Source organism: Chelmon rostratus, chromosome 3, assembly GCF_017976325.1.
Source record: "Chelmon rostratus isolate fCheRos1 chromosome 3, fCheRos1.pri, whole genome shotgun sequence".
In the NCBI taxonomy this organism is placed as follows: domain Eukaryota; kingdom Metazoa; phylum Chordata; class Actinopteri; order Chaetodontiformes; family Chaetodontidae; genus Chelmon; species Chelmon rostratus.
In genome coordinates, this window is record NC_055660.1 from 16,140,736 (window position 1) to 16,164,259 (window position 23,524).

General features: G+C 41.9%; 1 protein-coding gene across 1 annotated transcript; it reads right to left on the reverse strand.

Moving 5' to 3' along the window:
* Nucleotides 1-1,439: 1,439 nt before the first annotated feature.
* Nucleotides 1,440-15,298, reverse strand: LOC121603963 (procollagen galactosyltransferase 1-like). Its single transcript, XM_041933307.1, has 12 exons — nucleotides 14,989-15,298; nucleotides 11,968-12,078; nucleotides 11,753-11,870; nucleotides 10,270-10,404; nucleotides 8,310-8,514; nucleotides 8,089-8,208; nucleotides 6,097-6,173; nucleotides 5,902-6,008; nucleotides 5,425-5,557; nucleotides 4,720-4,847; nucleotides 2,758-2,964; nucleotides 1,440-2,649 (listed from the first exon to the last, which is right to left on the reverse strand). Exons 1-12 carry the CDS (start codon nucleotides 15,204-15,206, stop codon nucleotides 2,379-2,381), a joined length of 1,830 nt encoding a protein of 609 aa, XP_041789241.1. The 5' UTR covers nucleotides 15,207-15,298; the 3' UTR covers nucleotides 1,440-2,378.
* Between the last annotated feature and the right edge of the window lie 8,226 nt (nucleotides 15,299-23,524).

The window sequence follows — 23,524 nt, forward strand, 5'->3', positions numbered from 1 at the left end:
ATAATTCACACTGAGTGAAACCTCCTAATCTGAGTCAAGCTTTCCTTCACAGCCAAACAGTGCCAGTTGTGCTCTTACTAATTACTGATGTCACTCATTTACCCCTCAGAGCTTTATAATGATCCTGCTGCGTCCTGCTATCAAGGTGATTTGACAGCCAGGATGCGGAAGCGTCAAGGAAATGAACTGAGACAGTCGATAGTTTGAGTCCAGCCTAGTTCTAGTAAAACCCCAGCAGGGCCTACTGTAGAAAAGTGGCTATTGATCTGCTGAGGCACTTGCAGAAAATACCTGGCTTAATCTCGGAGTGGGGTGAGGTAAATATAGAGGTGGGGGGAGAGAGAGATCTAATAGGATTAGTCTGAGCCACACAGACATGTGCCAGTGCACGTGGATGCACACAGGCACTCGTGCGCACACACACACACAGGTCCTCCGGTGGCATAATAAACATATACATACTGTTGACATGCGAGCAAGCACACACACAGCACATGCTAGTAGCAGGGCTTTACTGTCGGTAGGTACGCCACAAGACTTAAATGTCTTTCAGTGTTCTCCTCAGGATGGGATGTAATAACTTTATTGATGTGTGTGCCATCAATAGGTGTAAATTTAAAAATGCCCAACACTTAGGTTTATGAGCAAATACCAAACTGCAAAACTGCAAAACTAATCACATCCCCTTCAGCTTCAGTTGTACTGTGCTCAGAACTAATTAGCGAATGTCAGCATGCAAACATGCTAAATGGAAAATATTAACAGCTAAACAAGTCTGTCATTGTGAGCATGTTAGCATGCTGATGGTAGCATTTAGCTTATAGCACACTTTGTCTGAATACAGCTTCACAGTTTGGCTTTCCTGTTAAGCCTTGCAATGGTAAAAATGCATCCTGTATAGACAACTAACACAGACACTAGGTGTGTTAGTATCTAAACGATCATTTCTCATTAAATATTTTTTCTAATTCAAATCTCTGTGTTGGATGTAAATATCATGAAACTGCAACAGTCAGTGCAGCAGGGTAATGCTTCACAGGTTAACAGTAAATGACTGATCGTCTGTGCTAGCACAGCGAGGAGGAGGAGTAATGGCGGACTGCTTCAGCCCAAACTGACCATTATGTACTGGCAGGGCAGGCAAACACCAGCAGGCACCAATTAAAAGAAACATCTCAATCATAGACTTGCGGGACATCATGTCTGCGCTGAAATAAAACTGCTGTATGCCAAAAAAAGAGGCAGCACAGAGCGGATTTTGATGTTTCAGCCGCTGCAGCTCTCACTAGACGTGAACCCACAATTTGTCAGAGCTACCATGTACTTTTAACTGAGCTTAAAGGGACTGATGCTCCAGCATATCCCCTTGTAGTCCGAGCTAAATTCAGTACAACACGGCCAAACAAGCCTTTCATTATAAAAGTTTTTATTCATTCTTTGGTTAAAAAAAGAGACGCTCTGTAAACACAGAGGAGAGACATAACATGAAAAGTTACTAAAAATCTATATTCATTTGTTTTTCTGATCTTCAACAAACAAAATGCAACACAAGTTGCAAGTCATACATTCATAAGTGAAAAAATAGAAAAAGGGTATTAAGTAACAACTTTACTTAAATAACACACTGGTGACTTGGAGCTATACACGACTGGCGATTAAAGGTTACAAAGAGACATTGCTTCTTTTTAAGGGGCCACAAGCCAAACAGGTTGGGAACCACTGAGAGTATAGCAGAGTATAGTTCTGTATAGAAGAGATGTAGCAAAATCTTTGTTTATTTTACAGTCTCACATTTCAAACCCAAAACATTCTGCAGCTTTTTACATGTATTTAGTTTTGGTGACGTGAAGTTGTTGAAGTCATTTTTAGAGTTGGGCTTAATACTGCATCTTCTCCTGTTTCTTTTTTTTCTGTTAAAAGCTACAGACAGAGGGAATTTTTGGATATTGTGGTATTCAGTCTGCGAGAAATACTGTTTCAAACATGGAACTATTTGAGGACCAGGCTGTGGTCAAGGGAAGTGCGCTGGATGCAATAAATAAAACAAGCTGCTAGCTGACTCTTCAAGAGTTAAATCTACATCTAACCTCCTCTCTTCAGAGAAAGATCAAGTAGTGGATAGATCAAAGATTGTATGTATACATGTGACAATAAACTTGATTGATTGACTGATTGATTGATTGGAGAGAGAAATGTACAAGGATAAGCATTTGTCCCTCATCTACTCTGCCCTTCCTCCCTCCTCTCCTGCATTCTGTTATATTCCCTCCGTCTTATCCATTTCCCCCACTATCACAGCTTTGTTCTGTCTCCCTCTTCCTTATCTCTATACGCCAGAGTTCTCTCCCATCTCTCCTCCTCGTCTCCTCCCCTCTTCATCACAGCTCGTCCCGTGCGCTCCAGTTCTCCAGTTCAGACTGCAGTACATCAGAGTTCTGGGCCTCAAAGCTCAGCTCCCCCTGCTCCTGAGTTTTCCTCGACTTGGCTCGGTCCCAGTCGGTTTTGATGGTGTCGTTGTCCCAGACCACCGATGTTTCCGTGTCGCTGATGTAGCCCGCGTCTCCTGTGTAATGGGTTGGATACACCAGAAGCGGCTCAGCAGAAAACGCATGCAGGTCCCGACGCTCAAAGTGGTCCATGTACTCTGAACTGAGGAGCGAGAGCAGCAGGGACGCGGTTAGGTTAACAAGGGCTCAAAAAGACGAGACAGATAAGAGGAACAGAAAGAGGATGAGGGAACGAAGGGGTTTTACTCACACCGGGTGTTTGTTGTACATGACAGGGAGGAACTCATCGACAGGAAGCATCTTTTTCAGAGGTTCAGCCCTAAGGAGCTTCTGGGCTCCTTGTAATGACAACATGTAGCCTAGTGTCCAGTAGGAGTAGTCTGCCTCCACCAGATTGTGGATGTTCGGTACAGACGTCTCTGGGTGGTCCACCTGCATTCGCTTCCGTCCAATGTAACTGTATAAGAGAGACAATAAATATCACAAGCATTTAACTTGGAACAGAATGGTAGACGTTATCATATGAGCCGTGTTGCAGCATCTGATTTCATGTTACACTGTTCCACACGCTGGCAGCATTTCTGTCAGCCGTGAGTCAAGAGTAGATGTTACAAACGCACTGTCAGAAATTAAATGCGTTAACTTACTGTCCAATTAGCAGTCAACAGACAAAGTCACTACATGACAAAGTTTCCAGCACTTAATCAAGAGAGATGAGAAGATGAGTTTTGCTGTGCTCTGACTGTTGACTTGGGCAACAATTAAAATGTAATTCCCCAAACAATACGCAGTCGTCATCCTTTCATCCAGTCAATTACAGCTGCAAAGTGAGAGATTATTCAACACAGAAACACTGGAGTCCCATAGATAATGTAGCAGTACTATAAGTTATGGTTATGGCCATGAATTATTTAAATTATGATTCTGAGAAATTGTGTTGTTTTTTTCTTTTATTCAGCTTGGTACAGTGGATGGCTTTACATAATACATTACCCATGAGCCTCCACCACTGTTGCTTTGGAAAAGATGCCGGTCAGACAGGAAAATCAGAGTTTTAACAAATTCAAAACACTTCAGTTGGGAACAAAACACCACACCATAGTTGATGGTGTACCAAAATGTACTTAAAATGTAAAAGTGAGTTGATTTAAACTGCTGAATATATTATGAGGTATAGCATATAACGCTATTAATTGCAATTAGTGGTGCATATGACAGGCTTTTAAGCTTTTAAACGCTACTTCGGAGTTGTAGGACTACTGAACCGATGCCTTGATTCCACCGAGGACGGCTCTATTTTGCTGTTTGTGTATCTGTTCTTTACCATTTCTCAACCGATCAAATCCGTCTGACTATTTAAATCTCTATAATTCCTGAGCTACATGTGAAGATACTCAGGCTTTACATGCTGTTTTTCCTACTGCTTCGCTGATGTCCACCCTCACTCTCACTCCTCTCCTGATATTTTCATATCTAACTGAGTGAATTAAGGGTTCATTTTGACCAAACAAGAGTTGGAACAGTACAAAGACAAACCAAGAAGGTTTTGGTGAGTCATATTTTGCTTCTGTCGAGCATGAACAAATATGATTTATGATGATAAAATTACTGTTTCTGTAAATGGAGTACGGTGGCTTTGGCGAGTGCAATACAGCAACTGTTCCTGGTTAAACAAAAAGGATCTAAAATAAAATAATAATAATAATAATAAAAGGATCCTTTCCATAATGTTGTCAGACACTTAGAATAACAATCTCAGCCTGTCAGTACCAAAAACAAACACTTTTAGTGGGCGTACATTGACGGTGCACAAACGCCTGGAAGGACGGCACTGCAGCTACTGGCTGCAACAGTCTATCTCAATACTTGACCAATTTCAAAGATTGTTGTCCCTGTTAGTGACTTAGACACAAAAACAGGGGCAGACAGAGTCCATAAACACAGACAATATTTGCCCGGATAATTCTCTCATTTGTCCAGGACACTGAAATCCAGGACATGTGAACCAGCACCAGTTTGTAAAAGCAGAACAATGGAAGCCTTGATCTTCTCATACTCAGTAGTGTGATGCTAACATGCTTGCATTTTCTGCATCAGATCAGTGGTGCCTGAGATATCGTGTGCGACAGATGGGCAGATTTCACCACAGGGGGATGATAATCCTCTCCGTTTACTACATCATGCTTTTCCTCTGGTCTGAAGCATCACTCACATGAGATCCCAGTCCAGCTTGTGTGTCGTCGCCTCCTGCAGCAGCGTCTGTAGACGACGTTTGAAGAACACCTCGAAGCGGAGGTCGTCCTCGATGACCAGGGAGGTCTGCAGACCACGATCTGCTATCTACTCACAAATACACACGCACACACACACACACACACACACATGAATTTAGTGATAATTGTGAGCTGGCATAAGCATTACTGTGATGGGAAAGTTTCTTTAGTCCTTTCCTGGCATCAATAACATCTGGAGTCCTTTGTTCAATATTAACAAGGATAAGGATAAAACAATTGACAACAAATATTAAATGTGTATATATATATATATGTGTGCGTGTGTGTATTCTTTGTGAAAAGTTATTTTGCATCTGTTGCATTAACTTGCTTGAGGTGGTTAAATGTAGCTGCTCTAAATCCTAATACTGATGGTGTTGTGCTCACCAGGTGATGTGATGTTGAACTGAGCTGAACATGAAGACATACATATAACCTTCGAAAGGTTTCGACAAGATGTTCAAAAACCCTGTTTCACAAAAGGCCGCACATTTATTGAAACAATAAATCAAACGCAGTCATTGCGCCCACTAAGCTGCCTTTCCTCACACAAACTCAGTTACTCTGTGTTTCAGTAATTAACGTTATCCGCCATGTCAGTACAGACAGACGCAGAGGGCCTGAGACCTGTACGAGCATCTCACCTCCTTCCAGATGTTGTAATGAGACAGGAAACAACCCAGTTCCCCCTTGGTGAGAGGCCGACCATGATAAGGGTCTTTGTATCCCGGCAGCATCTTAATCCCCATGGACTCTATGTCAGTCTTGTTCAGAGCTCTGAGAAAATAAGAAGAGATAAACAAAGAGATTAGACAAGGAAACAATAAATCACATAGATGTGATGTGTGTCGTGTTCAATAAAAAGTATATCTAATATATATAAAACACGACACAGCCTAATAACTGGACAGTCTACATTAATATTTGAGGTAAATTTTCCTCACAGATGCGTTCAAATTACATGTTTAGTGAATCTCTGAATGACAGCATGCTCCTGCTACTCTTCACCTTGTTGTTTGTCTCAGCTCAGCCTCCTTACATCAATCTACACTGCATGTTGCAGAGGCACAAATCAGGAGGATACAGAGAGTGGTGGGGGAGGAAGAAGATGAGAGACGTACTTGCCGTCCACAGCAGCTACAACCTTACAGCTGAGCTCCTGCTCGTACAGCGCTCTTAGCATTCGCTCCCGACGGTCAGATCTCCGCACCAGATTGATCATAAACACCTGGGTGCACACAAATGCAGAACCTCACACACGTGTCGGTTATTGTGTGTGGGGTTTTTTTTGTGTGCGTTTGTGTGTGTGTGTGTACCTCATCAAAGCCCATCTTGTTAGGCTGTTTGGGAGGAAGAGACAGGAAGCTGGAGGGCTCCAATGGAGGATTTTTCACTTTCAAAGGAAAAAAAGGCGTAACGTTACAAAGAGAATGAGTAATGTGTTGAAATAGGGTTTCCCAAACAGAGGTACAGGAGTCCTCAGGAGGTTTCCAATGGAGCTCTCAAAAATGAACCACAGTTTAACTTTTGCTTTGATTTTACATGCTAGAATTGATGAGAATATGTTGAGCAATGACTATTTCATTATTATAGCAGTATTCATTATGTAGGTTTCTCAGCCAACCCTACTGGTTTTTCCTCACCTATAATGTGTACAAAGAGTGTACAAAGGGTGTGATATATATTGTAGGATATAATGTTGTAACAACAGAAGGACCATGCCTTAATTCTGATAGCATGGAATATATATTCAGAGTTATTGAATTATAGGGACATTATCTATCACATTCACATCCATTTTAATGGCACTTTATTGTGCACTGTTTCCTGCTGTACTATATGTATCATCTGAACAGCTTTCCACGCCTACTGCCAATGTCTTCAGCAGCACAAAAAAAAAAAAAAAAAACTCGCTGCAGATATATTTTTAGTAGCAGAATATTTTCCAGCACCCGTGTTTTGTGTGGCACATTTGCACAGGATAACCGAAGTCTATAGTTTACTATTATTCCCCGGACATGATATTAAAGCTCTGCGTAACAGCAGCTTCCTGAATGACAAGAGCAATGAGCCTCCTGAGTTTGCAACCAAAATGCTGTGAAAAATTAGGCACCCCTGGTCAAAATTTCTGATGAAGATGACACATTTCTTACATATCTTAAGCAAGATCACTTTCATATTTCTATCTTTTACAGTTTCAAAATAACGTAACAGCAAAAGGGCCTGAAGCAAAAAGTCTCTGCATGGTGAGTGCTTTGTAAAACCCCCTTTGGCAAGTATCACAGCTTGTAAACACTTTTTGTAGCCAGCAAAGAGTCTTTCAGTTCTCGTTTGGGGGATTTTCAACCATTTTTCCTTTCAAAAAGCTTCTACTTCTGCGAGATTCTTGGGCCGTCTTGCATGCACTGCTCTTCTAAGGTCTATCCACGGATTTTTGATGATGTTTAGGTTGGGGGACTGTGTGGGCCATGGCAAAACTTCAGCTTGCACCTCTAGTCAGTTGTGCATTTTGAGGTCTATTTGGGATCATTATGCTGTTCTCTTTTCATCCACAGCTTTTTCACAGACTGTGTGAAGCTTAATTCCAGAATTTGCTGGTATTCAATTGAATCTATTCCTCCCTCTACCAGTGAAATGTTCCCCCGTGCCTCTGGCTGCAACACAAGCCCAAAACATGATCGATCCACCCCCGTGCTTGACAGTTGGAGAGGTGTTCCGTTCATGAATTTTTTTTCTCCAATCATATCTTTGCTCATTACTGCCAAAAACTTCTATTTTAACTCCATCAGTCCACAGGACTTGATTCCAAAATGCACAAGAATTGTTTAGATGTTACTTTGCAAACTTTTGAAACAGAATTTTGTGGTGAAGTAGCAGGAAAGTTTTTCCTCTCAAGACTCTTCCAAAAGGGATAGTCTAATTAAGTATGTGGTTTTCAGGCATACAGTATATACTTTGCTATGGCAACTCTGTACCTCTATAACTCAATATAACTTCAGAACTCTAGGCTACTTCCAGAAAACCTTTTCTGAAAAAAAACAGCAGTTTAGCTAAACATAGGTTGGAGAAATCTATTAAATGCAAAACCTGCAGACCAGCACAACATGACACTGCAAGTTGAAGATAAAATTGGAGTAAAACCAGATCAGTCCATCTGAAACCAACAAATTTCCATTTCCAAGAAGTAATTTGATGTAATCACAGCCTAGTATCTGTTTAAGTGCTTTATCACAAGCAAACACGCTCCCTTTTGCTAAAACTGTAGAGCACAGAAATCATTCTGGTCTTTCTGAGCACTCTCGACTCACCCATGACCTCAAGCTGAGTGTGCAAGAAGCTCTCCAGCTCATCCTGCAAGGTAGCGTGGGAGGGCATTGGAACTGGAAAATACCCATAAGTTTCTTTGTTGCACACGTACATCTGCACATCTGAGAAGATTAAAGAGGAAAAACATGCTTACAAAACAAGCCTGGAAAGACATTTAACCAGCTCTCTGATAACAAATCCCCCAGTCTTGCATTTGTCTCACCTGCCATGCGAGCTGAGTAGGCAAAGACGATGACATCATCCAGGGCCCAGCTGTACTCTGGGTGTGGTGGATAAAAAGCCAGCTGACGAGAGGCCTCTTTCTGTAGGTCCACTAGGTAGGTAGAGTGGACCATCGGTACAGCGAAACAGCCATGGCGTTCCCGCTTACGGATAGGCATGTAGGCTGGTGTGCGCTTGTAGTAACCCTGCAGAGAGTGCACATCAACACCGTGCTGTCACACACAATTTTCTTTGTGTCCAACTGGTTTGGGTGATAGGTAAGATTCAAAATCTCATGAGGAACTTGATCTTAGATATTTGACTGAGACTTGTTTGAGAAAATCAGCTGCCCCCAGTCTGTGAGATATGTCTATGTGTCAGTTAGAAAAAAAAAGACAATCTACAGGAAGACATATTTGAATCTCCATTCCTTACATTCTCAAAAAATGTAAAACTGGACTGTGAAAAAAAAAAAACATTAAGTGACTGACACTGAGTAACAATGACTTATAGGAAAAGATACTGACAGACATGCTTATTGCTTTTTGGCTACAGGCCCCTTAACTGTCATGGAAGGAAATGTTCTTTGCAGGAATAAGAGAGGCAAACTCTTGGTTTGACTTGGTTGATTTTGTGCTGGAGGACAGACAATGTCCATATGTCTAGTCTGGTTTGAAAAGAAGCTCAGATGAGATGCATCCTATCTAGACAGAAATAGATCACAGACAGAACTGTTTCCAAGACATGCAAATAATGAATGGCTGACATATCTGATGCAAGTCTGTCAAAGTCACTTTGATTAAAAAAAAAACATTTTTTTAAGCAGAAGTAACAGACTGAGAAGGTGGAGCAAATGTACCATAATGAGCTGTGCAGGTTGTCTGTGCACCAGCCATATACTCTACGGATATCACAAACCTTTATCAGAGCTACATATTACGTCAAATCAGTTAAGTTTCAGTTCACCTCTGAGACAAATCATTTACACAGTAATCTGAGGGAAAACACAACACTGAATACAATACAAACAAAAAAACTCTACTAAGCCTTCAAATTCAAACTCATTTACAGTGTTCGAGGTGAGTGTTTTGCACAAATTTGATTTCCTCATGCATAAGAAAAAATCATGAAGTGTAAAATTCCTCCAAGATCATATTTCTGTGTAATGAGGGTGGCAAGAGATGTGCTCCATTATTCAGCAGGACGACATGAAAAGTGACATTTTAGTCGCTATCAGTAACCCACAGAGTTCAGAGCAGACATTTATCTGGATTGCATTATTCATCAAAGATGTAAAACAAAAAAAAAAAAGCTTTTTATAGAGACATTATGAAGAGGCTACACTTGATAAATAATCTTCACAGACTGTTAGGTGAGTTTGTGTGTTAGAGTGAAACAGGATGCTAGTGGAAATTTTATTATGTGTTGTAATGCAACAATAAAAAAGGAAAAGAAATCCCCATTTCTTTTTCTAGAGCTGTACTAACATGCAGCTCATCATTTAAAGTCCACACATATTATTTGCACAATAGCCTTAAATGGATTTCTGATTGGGTGTGGTAACTTTACACACAGATACACAGATTTCAAAAAAGCTGGGACGTTGTGTAAAAACAGACTGTAATCACTTGCAAAGGAACTGTTTACTGTGTTCCCGAGCCTGTGTAGTAATATCTTTTATATAATCAAATCTGATTTATAATTTCACAATGCTAATTCAAAATATACTTATATTAGGTGCTGTAGTTCTACTTTTCTATGCCAGGTGTCAAATGAGTTAATATACTGTTTAGAAATACAAATTGCCAGCAGAATATTTGTACCACCCTCATAACAGATACATCAGACACAATGCAATGTTTAAATCTGGTGCAAAGGATGTGAAGGAACTATGAGGTGTACCTGAAGCTGTTATACAGGTGTGAGCGGTTCACAGCATTAAAACAGAACATCTGCAGTACCTGTGAAGTCATGCCGCACCAGAAGTTAGAGTAGGCAGCTCTGGACTCCAGCATGGGTGCTACAATCGTCTTGTTCTCGCTCATCAGTTTCCACAACACATCCGGCTTGATGAGCAGGTTGTCACAGTCAGCCACCTGCAGACGGAAGAGAAGGGCACAATATTGACAACAATGGCACACAAACGTGCACATGCAAGCACATACAAAATGTCAACCGCTGCCACTAAATGATTGATTGGGCCACAGCAACATGGTTCGATCACAGAGAACTGTGAGCATAAGCAGCTTCTATCTAACCTGTTTCATCTCACAGCCCAGAACTTCAAATAAGGACAGCCAACAGACTGCACTTGTATTTGCTGCAGGCTGTTCTGGTGCATTTGCAAAAAACAATGTTGTTCCATGTCCAGAGAGGAATGTTTTTTTTCAAAGCCAAAACATTTAATCATGTGTGTTTGATGTGACGGCTCCCAGTCGAAACTGTATTTACTTTAGCCAGATTATCTGTTTGTGTGTGTCATACTGCCAATTTAAAGCTGAGTTGATTCTTACACTGACATTTGAAACATTTTCCATTGTGACTTTTCATGTCATTGTGATGTTTTTGGCCGATCAGCTGATCCTGAACTTATTCCAGATACATCAGTACGGGCCTATATGTCGACAAATCAGTAAAAAGTTCACAACAGAATCGCCAAAAATATGTCTAAGATAGTGTAGATGCGTTGCATATTTAAACGCCACAGAACACTGACAAATGTTGTTTTCAGCTGGAAAATTTTCTGCTCAGTACACATCTTGGTCATAGCTCTTTGATTACCAAATTTAAAGAATCCTTATGAAAGACTTTGTTTATGATAGTTGTGATTGTAAAAAAACATATCAAAATATCATACGTCAAAATACTCTCAAATATCAATATGAGTATCGGCTGCAAAAATCCACTTTTCATATTTCACAAAATAACTTTTGGTAGGCAGGTGGTGTTAAAATCAAGACACCTGTTAAAAATCAACATTTTAAATACCCATCAAAGTTAATTGTGGACTTAGTAGTATAACAAAATAAATGTCAACTTAAAGTCTGCTTACTAGCTTTTTCTGAGGATTAAAAGCTTAAGGAAAACATTTTAACGGTCACTAGAATGGTGCACGTGCAGCTAACCATAGCAACGATACTTTGGGTAAAATGGTAGAAAAAATGATCTAATCATGGGTTAAACTGACTACAAAGAACTTCACTTCATCCTCCTTCTCCATTACTTTGTTATATTAGCACAGACAGCTTTGCTTTCTCTTCATTTCATTTCTCATTTTTAATTTTCACCCTATTACTCTGAACAGGTATAAGCAGGTGTAGGCGATGGATGAATCAGCTTATACTTATACACATCTCCTCACACATCTGACCTGGAGTCAGAGACATCACTGAGAGTACATAATAAGAAGAGGCTCGTGAAGCTGCTGAGTGGATGATAACATACCAGGAGGTAGTCGGCCCAGATCTCACGGGCGGTCTCCAGCGCTGCCTGGCGGAGCTTCATTACATGTTCATAACGGAGATTATTCCAGTGCTTAGGCCCCCCCTCGTCTTCAAAGGCTCTGAGACATGCACAGACAGACCCGTTCGGTAATCTACTTATATCTCCCTCTCTCTCTCTCACATACACACACACACGCACACACACACACACTGTACCTGCGTTCATCATCAGGCCTCCACTCCACATAGTGATAATCATTCTGCACCTTGATGAGCCACTCTCTCAGGATGGCTGTGGTGTTATCTATGTTGTGATCTGTCGCCACCCTGTGGAAGGATGACACACAACAGAGAGACCATGAGTGAGGAGCGCACCTGGGTCAGCAGTACCACCAGCTGAGTAAGATACTCTTCTCCATTAACCCGTGTTACTTTGTCTTAGGGGTACATAGGTGGAAAAAAAAACCCTCCATCACTGTGTGCCGAAATTTAAGTTACAGATTGTAACAGCAAACGTTCTGCACGACAATGTCGTATCTATAAATATTAACCAGCAGTTATTATGCTGTCACTCACATTCTCACAGCAGGAGCTCCATGATTTTCTAGTCCTGATTCATTCATTTATTACAGTGAGCTAATGTCTCTACATAAATAATGCTTCCACTTATAGTAACAAGTGCAGTGTATTTATACGCTTTTTTTTTTACAGAGTTTAGCTATTGAATTTGCTGTTTTTCTGCCTTGTGTAAATGCAAATACAACAGCTTTAGGTTTTGGAGCATTTGTCAGACAAAACAAGCAATTTGTAGATGCCACCTTGGAGTCTGGAATATGGCTATATTCACCTCCCCCTTTATAGAGTAAACAATTCATTGCTTCATCAATAAAAAAAAACTAAGAGATAATAATAATAAATAATAATAATGAAAGTAACAGTTTGTTCAAGCTTTATTTCAAAACAGCTGGAGATCACAATTGGTGCTTCAGAAAACTCAAAATAATCTGCAATGTGAATGTGATGACCAAACCTGTAGAAGGAGTCACTGTTCATTTATTCGAGCTACAACGCTCAAATATCACTCGACTGTAACACAGCCTTAAGCAAAAATTGATTTTTTTTTGGCTATTTGTGGGCAGCAGAACAAGCTGAAATCAAAACATTGGCAAATTACAGTAATTAGCAAACAATTACAGCCGATTGCAGTCATTTGAACCATTTTTGCGTATGTGAAAATACTGATTACTGCAGCTTTACAGAGGAAGACAACACTTAAGACAGATCTCGATATAACCAAATCCCAGAAGATATTGATTTTTTTTTATCCAAAACTGATATAATATTTAACATCCACCTTTACTTTTGGCTTTACATCCTCTGAGGGTTTTGCTGTTATTAGAGTTGAGTTGCACATCACTAATGTCAGGCGTGGACAAAGAAGAACAAAGACAGACAATAGGGGCTAAGAAGGGGAGGAGCGGCATTCGTCTGCTGTCTGTGTTATCATAACAAATCTCAGTGTGTGTCAGTGAGGGGCTCAAAAACACCCGCAAGAGAGAGAAGGAATGTGTAAATATGAGAGAAGTGGATTTACTCCCAGCCCTGTCGTGTACTGAGTGACAGTCGGCGTGCTGCAGGTTTTAGTTTCCCATCTCTCTGTGGTGTTTTAACACTGCAGTGCTGTCCCAGCACCTACATGTGACTGACTCACCCATCCATCTTTTTCCTCTCTCTCTATGCACTCGTCCACCTCTCCCTCTCTGACTGCCGTGGAGTTTTGAATGAGCAGAGGTAGTGAAAAAAACGGGTTTACCGACAGTAAATATTTGGGATTGCTTGCGTGCCAGCAATAGAACCGTGCCTAAAGGATTAGAGCGCTGACGAAGAGGCAGGGGGACGAAAATGGAAGATTAATGGATTGATAATATCCATCCTGCATGTTCCTACAGAACAGACACACACAAGGCAGTCTCCATGTATGTGTGTCTTTGCTGCCGCTTGCCAAGTACTCCCTCTTCACCTGTCAGGCTGATAACTGCAGGTATCGACAGGTGGCCAGCTAGCAGATCAGTTTATGTCTTTCACGCTGCATTTCAAAACTTTTTATGTCTGTTCGTCCACTCAGGGAAGAGATGTGTTGTAGATCAAAGCAACCACGCAGAAAACTGAGCTCTGGCTGCCACATGGGCATAGTTAGACTCAGGCACAGAGGCTGGGTTTCTGGCTCAGACACAAGGAGAAAAACTCAACGTCCAGGCTGGGTTGTTTTAAGAGACACACGGACACTTGAATACCTCATTCCAGCTCCCACTGAGGAAGTCTAATTCAACATTCGCTCCTAGACCAAGCAAAGCACCCCCTCTTGGATCAAACAATCAACGCATAGGAGTGAATGATTAATTTTAATCCACACTCACACAGACCCATTAAACATAATTCTGCTTGAGGCTATTGCCAAGAATTCTAATCTAACCTGTCAAGTCTAAATGCTGATGAACAGATTAACTTGATCTTTAAAGACAGATCTAATGGCAAGGGATCAAAACGAGAAGAGGCAGCAGTGTTGTAGTCGGGTATAATGTGGAAGGCCGGGGGCTTGGTGACAGAACAACAGGCTGAGGTTAAAGAATGTAAATCCTGCAGAGGCGGCTAATATTCATCTTCACAGACACAAGTATGTTGGACGTGGATGTAAAACTTTTTTGTTCTAACAGTACTGGTTTTGTTTCCAATCGAGTCTGCAGGACGAAGATGAGGAAGGGGAAGAGGGAGGGGAGTGAAAACGCAAGGGAGGGGTAGAGGGGGAAAAACCGGAGGGGCGACGAGAGAGAATATCTATGACTGAATGGAATCTTTCATGGGCACGATTCTGCAGCTGCAACGCGCCCTCCGCGCTCCGAAACCGGAGTCCATACAGCAGCCCCAACTTTCACTCCTTTCGCTGCCGGTTTGATCTGATCAGTGTGGAGGTAGGACGCTCGTGCGTCTACCTACATCCTCATAATAACACAGCGGTCACCACCTAGCCCCAACTCACAAGCGCACGCGCAAACGCACGCAGAGTTTTCCTGTGTCTACATAGGCTTGACGTGTCCCTGGTGCTCCCGAGCTCACTCTGATGTTGAATAAAACTTTGCGGCTCTGTATTGCCAATGAAATATTCCTAAAATAATTTCAAAAGTTTTGACATGATATAGACTGACATTCGGCGCTATTCCCCAAACTGCTGGCACTCACCAAAGCGCAATGCGGTCCTTTGGGTAGTCGAGGCGCTCGATGGTTCCGAGGAACAGCGGCAGAGAGTGCGCCGAGTTGCGGCAGACCAGCGCGATGACAACCCGGGGAGCGAGGAGCGGAGATTCGGGGCTCCAGCGCTCCTCGGGGAAATATCCCCGGCTCGGGCCCGGCAGGAGAACGAACAGCAGGGCGGGCAGTAGCGAGGTGACCCGGAGCATGGCAGGGGAGAGAAACTCGTTGGTGACGCGGCGGTCAGAGAAGGGCACGGAAGATGTACAGAGCGTGAGGTCCCGCTGTTGTGTTATGCCGACAGTGGATACATGGCGGAGGAACTCGTCTCGAGGAGCTGGTTGAATTAAAGGGAACGTCTGGATTGGTTAAAGGGGAACTGGCTGTTCTCAAAATACAGCCGAAAGCCCACCTCTCTTTGCCACGGTAAAAATGAATCATATCATATTTTATCAGGTTTGAGTTTAAGGTGACTTCTATTAAATAAAAACAACTTGTTGTATCTTGTACGGCCAATCAGAGTATTAGGCGTCCTTCTGCAATTTTCTGTCCTTCCCTTTAAGAACAGATCCAGCTGTAGGGAGAAGAGGGTGCGCTCCATTTAGTACGCGGGTGCACCGCCGCACGAACACACCGCCGCTTTTAAAATGGATTGTAGTCTGCCAGCCACAGACAGCAACCATGTTAATTGGCAGATGACAAAGTAAACCACAATGTTGGCCTACAGGGCAAAAATCATGACAGTTTTCCTACTTGACAATAGTTGCTAACATGGACAGTAATGGTGTGAAAATGGTGCGGACACACATAGAGCGAAATGGGCGTGTCACTGTGTTTAACATACTGTAGGCTTGTCCGTCTGGATTTCTGTTCAATCAAATAATATTTTTAAAAAATCCTAGTATGCAAGATTTTAGAGGCCTAGAGAGGTAACAGTATGCAGTACTTAAAGTAGTAAAAAAAATGACATGAAAAAAAGAAACAAAAATGTGTGTTTTCATATTTTTTCTGTCCCATTTGGTTGAACTCAGGAGGTCTCTAGGTTGGGAACCACTGTTTTGCAGCATCATTGAAATTAAATGTATAGCAGCTCAAAGTCAAAAATATATACAGAATACTAAACAACATTATAAAAGTTGCTTGTCACAACGCAGTGATTCGGCTCAAACCAATACAACAAGGCGACTGTATGTGTGCTTTCATGAGACACTGCGGGTCTGCCTCTAAAGGGGATTTTTATTATTGACTAATCTGTGGATTAATTTTCAGTCATTTCTTAATTGTTTATTCTAGAATGTCAGAAAATGGTGGGAAATGCTTATCACAGTTTCCCAGGGCTCAGGGTTAAGTTTTCAAATTGCTTGTTTTGTCTGGCCAGCAGCCCAGAATCGTTCCTCTATGATGTAAAATAGAGAAAAGTAACTTATCCTCACATTTGAGAAGCTGGAATTGGCTCATGTTTGGCATTTTTGGTAAATAAACATCTTAAACTATTGACTATTGCTCATTTATTTTCTGTCCATTGACTGATTATGGTAGAAATTCTTTGGACATAAAGGAGTGTTTAATTTGAGCACTGACATGGTAAGGCCTCACTTGGCATGCTTTTTTTTGAGAGACAGGTGTCTGGGTAGAAAGATAAGATAGAAAGATGAGATGGAGATGTTCCAAACTCTGCTGATAAAACTGATGAGAAGCGACATTGACCGATGGTTACCCGCATTGTTTTACCTCCTCCCTGGTGGTGTGATTGTATGTGATTCTGTATGATGTGGAACATTAAATGAACATTCATCACTCATTGTCACTGTCAACATGAATACCTGCACATTGTAAATTCTGTTGTATATATTGTTTATTGCCTCATCACTCTTTGTATATATTGTTTATTGTTTATTATATATTTTGCACAGTTTAACTCTTTTCGTCCTCGTTCAGCTCTATGTGCATTGAGTGCAATGCACACATACTTGGCCAATAAAGCCGATTCTAATTCTGATAAAGCTGTGTGAATGTAATGTTACTTTAAGCTTTTGATATTTTGACTGTCCATCTATATATGCTGTGCCAAGATCTCCACTGGCATCAGATTTGTGTTGCAATGAACTCAAGTAAGGACAACTAAGGCTAATTGAGTTATTCTTTTATTCATCAGAGTGAAGATCGACCAGAAGTACAAGTTCTTCCAAATCACTAACTGATTCATCGTCCCCTACTCAAATATACTAAAAGGTCCAGTGTGTAGGAATTAGGGGGGTCTATAGGCAGAGTGGAATATAATATTCACAAGTGTGTTTTCATTAGTGTGTAAGAATGACCTTAGAATGAGCTCTTTATATCTATAGAGGGAGTCCTCTTTCACTGAATCTGCCATGTTTCTACAGATTGGACAAACCAAACACTGGCTCTACAGAGCGCCTTCCCTGTTTGTACATTGATGTGAAGGCCACTGTAGGTTCTCCTACATACATGCAAGATGAGGTGAGGGACACTAGTAACCTCACAGCTAGATGACTTTTCTGAGTTGGTCAAAGAGTTATCACCCAGGCATAGTGTTTGATATGTTTCAGATTCTGTTCCTGCACTCACCAGGAGTTAGCAGACAGTGGTACACTGGCTATAAGAAAGTAGAGCTGGAGCTGCAGGAGTCACTGGGATTGACAGGGGGAGGCATGAACTGCTGTGGCAGGGAGTACCTGATCACTGCAGCCGAATATATAACCTTGACACTACCTTCTTGAAAATGTGGGGGGAAGATGGTGTCAGGGTGTATGAAGAGGGCTTGTTCTGACTTCACCATGACATGATAACGAGACATCCTGAAACCAGGAGGAGGTACCATCAAAATGAAGACCAAAGTGAAGACACTAAGCTTAAAGTACACCCGTTAAGACACATACCTGCTCACCGGCACCATGTGTAAATGCTGGCAGTGACATCTGCAGGATCATCTCCAGAATTAATTGAGATTGGAGAACCAGCAGTTCTGTTTCCAGGTGCTGTGTTTGTTTGCACTGTGCATGTGTGAGACGCAGACAGGCGCAGACAGGGAAATGTGTATTTGGTTTGCAATTCAAGAGAAGTGTTTTTGTCCCAAACCCACCCAGATACACGTCTTTACCACTCTCTCTTTGACCCTACACAGCACGGCCGTGAGCTGAGAAGAGACTAGAGAAGAACATGGGTATCGAGAGACCACCCTCCAGAACATCACAGTGCACGCATCAACCTCCTGGAAGACAGAGACGGGTGGAGAGACATCAGAGAAGGCATGGCTTATTTTTAAAAACGCTATTCTTTAACCTATTCTTTGGATACTCAAACATGTTTGTTGAATTACTTTGTGGAGAGCGTTCTGAGCTTTAACCCTATAATGCCTGACCCAAGAAATAATGGACAGAAAATTCTATTTTTTTGACTTTGAAGACTTTATTTGGCCCTTTAACAATTTTTTTTATTAAAAAAAATTGCAAATATGTTTTTTTGTTTGTATCATTTTGAGCAAAGTTTTTACCATATGGTTATATCAAATATGATACCCACAGCATTATAGGGTTAAGTAATAAAGGTCTCCAGGCTCCAGCGTGGACTCCCCACGTCTCCTGGAGCCTCCTGGAGCTCTCCGAGCTCAACTCCAGCCTGTCCACCACATCCTGGCACCGTGTGGACCGAGGCCACTCAGAGGTGACAGCACCTAAGACAAAGACAGCTAGTGTACAGTGCTATGTATCGTCAATGACAGTCAGTCGTATCAGCTCACATTAGAGTGTAGGTGTACGTGTAAGCAGAAAAATACTCAACAGATTATTTATTCTATGCTGATTTTAATGGATGATGGTTAATAAGGTATCCACATGTGTTTTAATAAGTTACTCTTATACTTTAGAAGGAGCATGAGTCGAGCTTGCATTATGTGCCTCAGGCTTTGTAAACACTTTACTTTCCGTTATATAATTATGCAGTTGAATAGCTGCCAGTCACATAATGAAGTGGTCTAAAGAAACTATAAAAACACCTCCCCTGTCGCCTCAAGGACGATCCTCCTTCTGCTCTTACTTTGTGCAAGGCTAACACAATGTTTGGCTACCATCTTTACGTCTGGAACAATTGGAAAACTCATTTTTGGCTTGTGACCATTTAAAATAAAGCCATGTTATTTTGTAGTTATCCAGATTATGGCCTTAGAGTGAATGCGAGTTGTCAGCAGTTCAACCAAAGAGTGATTTAGCCTTTTCACATTATTTTATTGAAGTGCCAGAAGTATCAGGTATTCAAAACGAAAAAATCAAAACTTAGGTGTGACTTTTTTTTCTTTCTAATCTTTTTATTCATTTTGGGACCATCAAAAGAGCAACATCCAAATTAGCATCTTAAAAATGTAAAGGAAAGAGAGGTGACTTTAAATGATGTAAGTGCTCAATGCACCACCTTTTCTGACATCTTTCATGGATGTGCTTTTTGATGCCAGGTCTATGATGCCATCACAGGAAGTATCGCCAGGCAGAAACGAATCCATCACAGGTGGGTGTGTCACGCACACCTGTGATCATGTGATCGAGCAATGTGGTCTTGCATCACACTGGCCTGTTGGTTGCTGTTGTCCTCCTTCACAGCAGCCATGGCAGCTTTTACCTGGCATTTTGCTGTCCTGTAGCCCTCAACTGGCAGACATGCACAAATACACATACTAGAGGTTAAGACAAAGAGCTGCATCAGTCCATTGGCTTCTACCTATGCATATGTATGTGTATGCTTAAGCTAAATTATATTGCACATGTTATTTTTCCTTTCACTCATTCTGATCCAGGCAGCCTCCTGCTGCTGTGGTGTACAATAATCCTGGGCAATACTTGCTCATAGAGGTAAGACATCACTTCTTCCATCACCATGCTTACAACACCCAAATGGCAAAGAAAGACAGAGGAAGAACATGGAACAAGTAGAACGTGGAAATACGGTAGATATATGAGAGGCAACATGGCTCAGTTGATCGGAAAAGAAGGCAGCAAACAACGTGAACTTTTGTCTGATGATTAGTAGATGAGTGTAAGATGGTTAAACATTAGGGCAAAGAGGAATGGTTTAAAATGGATGAAAAAAGAGAGGAGAGGGAAAGTGGGAATGACGTTATGTGCGACTGCTCACCTCTTCCCCATGATGCCCCTGGATGTACCTCTGTTTGACAGCTTCTTCTTCAAAGAATAGGCAGCAGCTAAGAAGGCTCCAGATTCTGGCAAATCTTCACACCAGAGTGCTACCAGACAATGCACAATGACGGGAATGGATGGTGAAAAGAATAACTTTAAAAGTGGCATTGAAGCATGTGGAAATGTTGTGATTGGAAACAGTGAGTTCTGATGATGTGTTGCAGCTCGTAGGATGCTGGCCCACCGTGTCTGCTCCTGGTGTGATCCGCAGCCAGAGACACTGGGGCACTGTAAGGGTGCTGTATGAAGACAGGAAATGCTGTGGGGCAATCCCAACATGCCATTGTATCGCCTGACTTACCTGAAGCGTGCATGCACACAGAAGCACAGACATTACAGTGCGTTTGCAACAATGTGTACGTTCCGGCTGCCTATAGACAATAAATAGCAGCTGCAGCCTAAAAGCATACCGTTGATGTGTCGGCACATGTCTTCCACTATCTTACGATGCTCTTGTGCGGAGGTGCAGATATGACAGCCAGAAAGCACCAGTTCTGTCTTACACCCCCAACCACCTTCAAATACCTGCAGCATTCAAAGTCACATCCAACCACACACACACACACAGGACATACAATGTGCAGATCAGGCTACCGTGACAGAACCAGATGTAGGTCAGGGAGCAGATGGCTCCCGGATTTCTGTTCGTACCTGTTTGGACTCACGACTCTTGACTGCAAAAGTGTGGGTGACCTGTAGGTGGCGATGTGTCCAGATCCCATCCAGGTATTGAGGCAAAGTAACTTCTATCACAGTCCCAGCATGAGCAACAACATCCTGGAACACAGGGTAGAACAAGGTTGTTAAGAAATCTACTGTTTACTTTTAACACTGTTGACAAAAATAATGCAAAGTTTTATCTGTAAAAATGTGCAGAGATAAACATTAAAAAAATGTAAATTTCTTACTGGATGCTGGATCAGAGGGCGAGGTTCGATGGGCTCCACGTGTTTGCTCCTCACGTGGGTCAAGAGATTTGAGCTGACGAGACGTTGCTAGAGAGGAGCCAGCACCTCCATGATGTCAACAATGTGCTGTGTTGGTTCATGGAAGCAAAGACTCCAACAATTCAATACCAGTAAGTGCAGGTGAAACATTAAAGAAAAAATCTAATCACTTGATTGGAGAAATGATGCTTTCACACGGTGAACAAGGGATCATTGAATAGTTTGATGAGTATGAACCGATTGTGAATAACATGCTATGGTCTTCAGTCACCAGATCGCCGCCAAATTCACAATCATTCAACAGAATGTGGGAATACGTTGGTTTAATGTGTCACCAAAGCTGATGTGGAAATACTTATGTGATAGATATTGACTTAATTTGCAGATTGGATCTGTGTCTGTGTCTGCAGGCACAGAGGGTGCTTGGTAAATATTCTCTGCTATTGAGCATGAATAACAGAGGAGGAAACAAAGAGAGGGCAATATTAAGGATACAATTATTGACATTTTAATGTAACAAATAAGACATAAGCGTAATATTTGAGTTCCAAACGCTGACAAGCATTTTCTTTACATCTCAGCATGTTTCAGTAGTTGGGAAGAGAGACAAACAGAGCTGACACCACTTCTGCTTACCTGAGATGTACCTGTGCTCTTTGGAGTTCAGGTGACAGGTGAGCTTCTATCCCATTCTCTGCTGTTTCCCTTTCATCAGTCTCTTTTCTCCGGTTTATTTCTTACTGCCCTTGTCTGATACTAACCTGTTTTCTTTATTGGTTGCAGCCGTTTATCTTGACCTTTTTTTCTATCGCTCTTCCTCCACCTCTTCCTTCACTCGCACATCATTTCTCTGTAGTCTACTCAATAAAACTGATTTATGTTGAGTCAATGCTTGAGACGGACGTGGAAAAACAACAACTGACCTCACTGATGCCCTCATATGTTCATATTCACCCTTTCATCACTTTGGACTTGAAGAACTCTTCAAAAACATCATAGAAAATACATGCAAACACACATGCAGAGACAGCTGCTGTACTGCTGTGATGTCTTTCAGCTGCTGTGTGAGAACGTGCCGCCGCAGAACGCGCACATGCACACGGTCATGCTTGTATAGTGGCACCCGTATAAACAGTGTAGTCAGTCCATATATGACAACCTGCATGAGACGATGAAAGAAAGCTATGAAGCCATGTTCACAGGTATCGCTATCAGTATGAATCTAGTTATAGCTTTGATTAATAGTCACGCACTGAAGGTCATGTCTGTCTGCCTTTAAGTGAAATGAATTAAGGCATATCAGTCGTTATTAATGACATGTCATCGCAGTAATATTGCGGCTTATCTCTACTAATCTATCACACATTTTATTCTGCATGTACCACCCGACCAGTTGCAAATTCAGGATAACAGATTATATGTCATTCATTTCACTTCGGGGCATGTGATTCAGTGAAATATGATTCACCTGTCAGGGCTGATCGGTCCTACATGTGCTGTGAATCTGAGCAGCTCAAAATGTTAAAGGCCAATGAAATGGATCCATTTAGCATAACTCAGGCCTGACATGCAATACATAAAGTATTATTGTCTGTCTGCAAACTGAACAACTTGCAGACATTCTCACTCTGCTATTTTATTCACACCCGAATCAGACAGGCTTGAACAAATAAGCACACATTTAAAACTTGATACTACAAGTGAAATCGGAAACTGTGCACATCACAAAAATTCCCGCTTCACACAAGTGAATGACAAAATGTCATCAGAAGCCAATTACATCTTATTGTTGCTTGCAAAATATGCAATTGAATGAAAGAACTGCTGTATTTGGAAGCGGGGGAATGGGTGAAGTAGTAAAAGTAACGAGCACAGGCATGAATTTGGCCTCAGGATGTGAGAGAATACCATAAACCGCAGGCTCATGAAAGTCAGACTGACACTGCAGAGTGATGTATGGGATCTGGTGTAGGCACGCTGGCTAAGCTTCAAGTCTGAAAAGGAGCGTGTAAGCAGATCTGTACACAGATACAGCACGAATCCACGCCTCACATCCACGCTCATGTACGACACCTGTGCAAGCAACTCTTATAGCAACACACACGATCACACTGCTCCTCCCCTCGTTTTCTGTCCCCCCATGTTCCCACTTGTCATCTGCTTCACACAAACTCACACAAACAAGACTGGCTGCAAATCTGGAGCTTCAGACCACCAGCAGCCCCCCCAGCATGAGCTGCCAGTCCTTTCTTCCTGTGTCCCCTGCAGGGGCAGAGGCAGAAGACCTGGCCTGGCCTCCCTGGACAGCTGGCTGTCCAGAGGAGGAGTGTGAGGAACATGGAGAGATCCTGTCTATGTTCTGTTTGGATGACC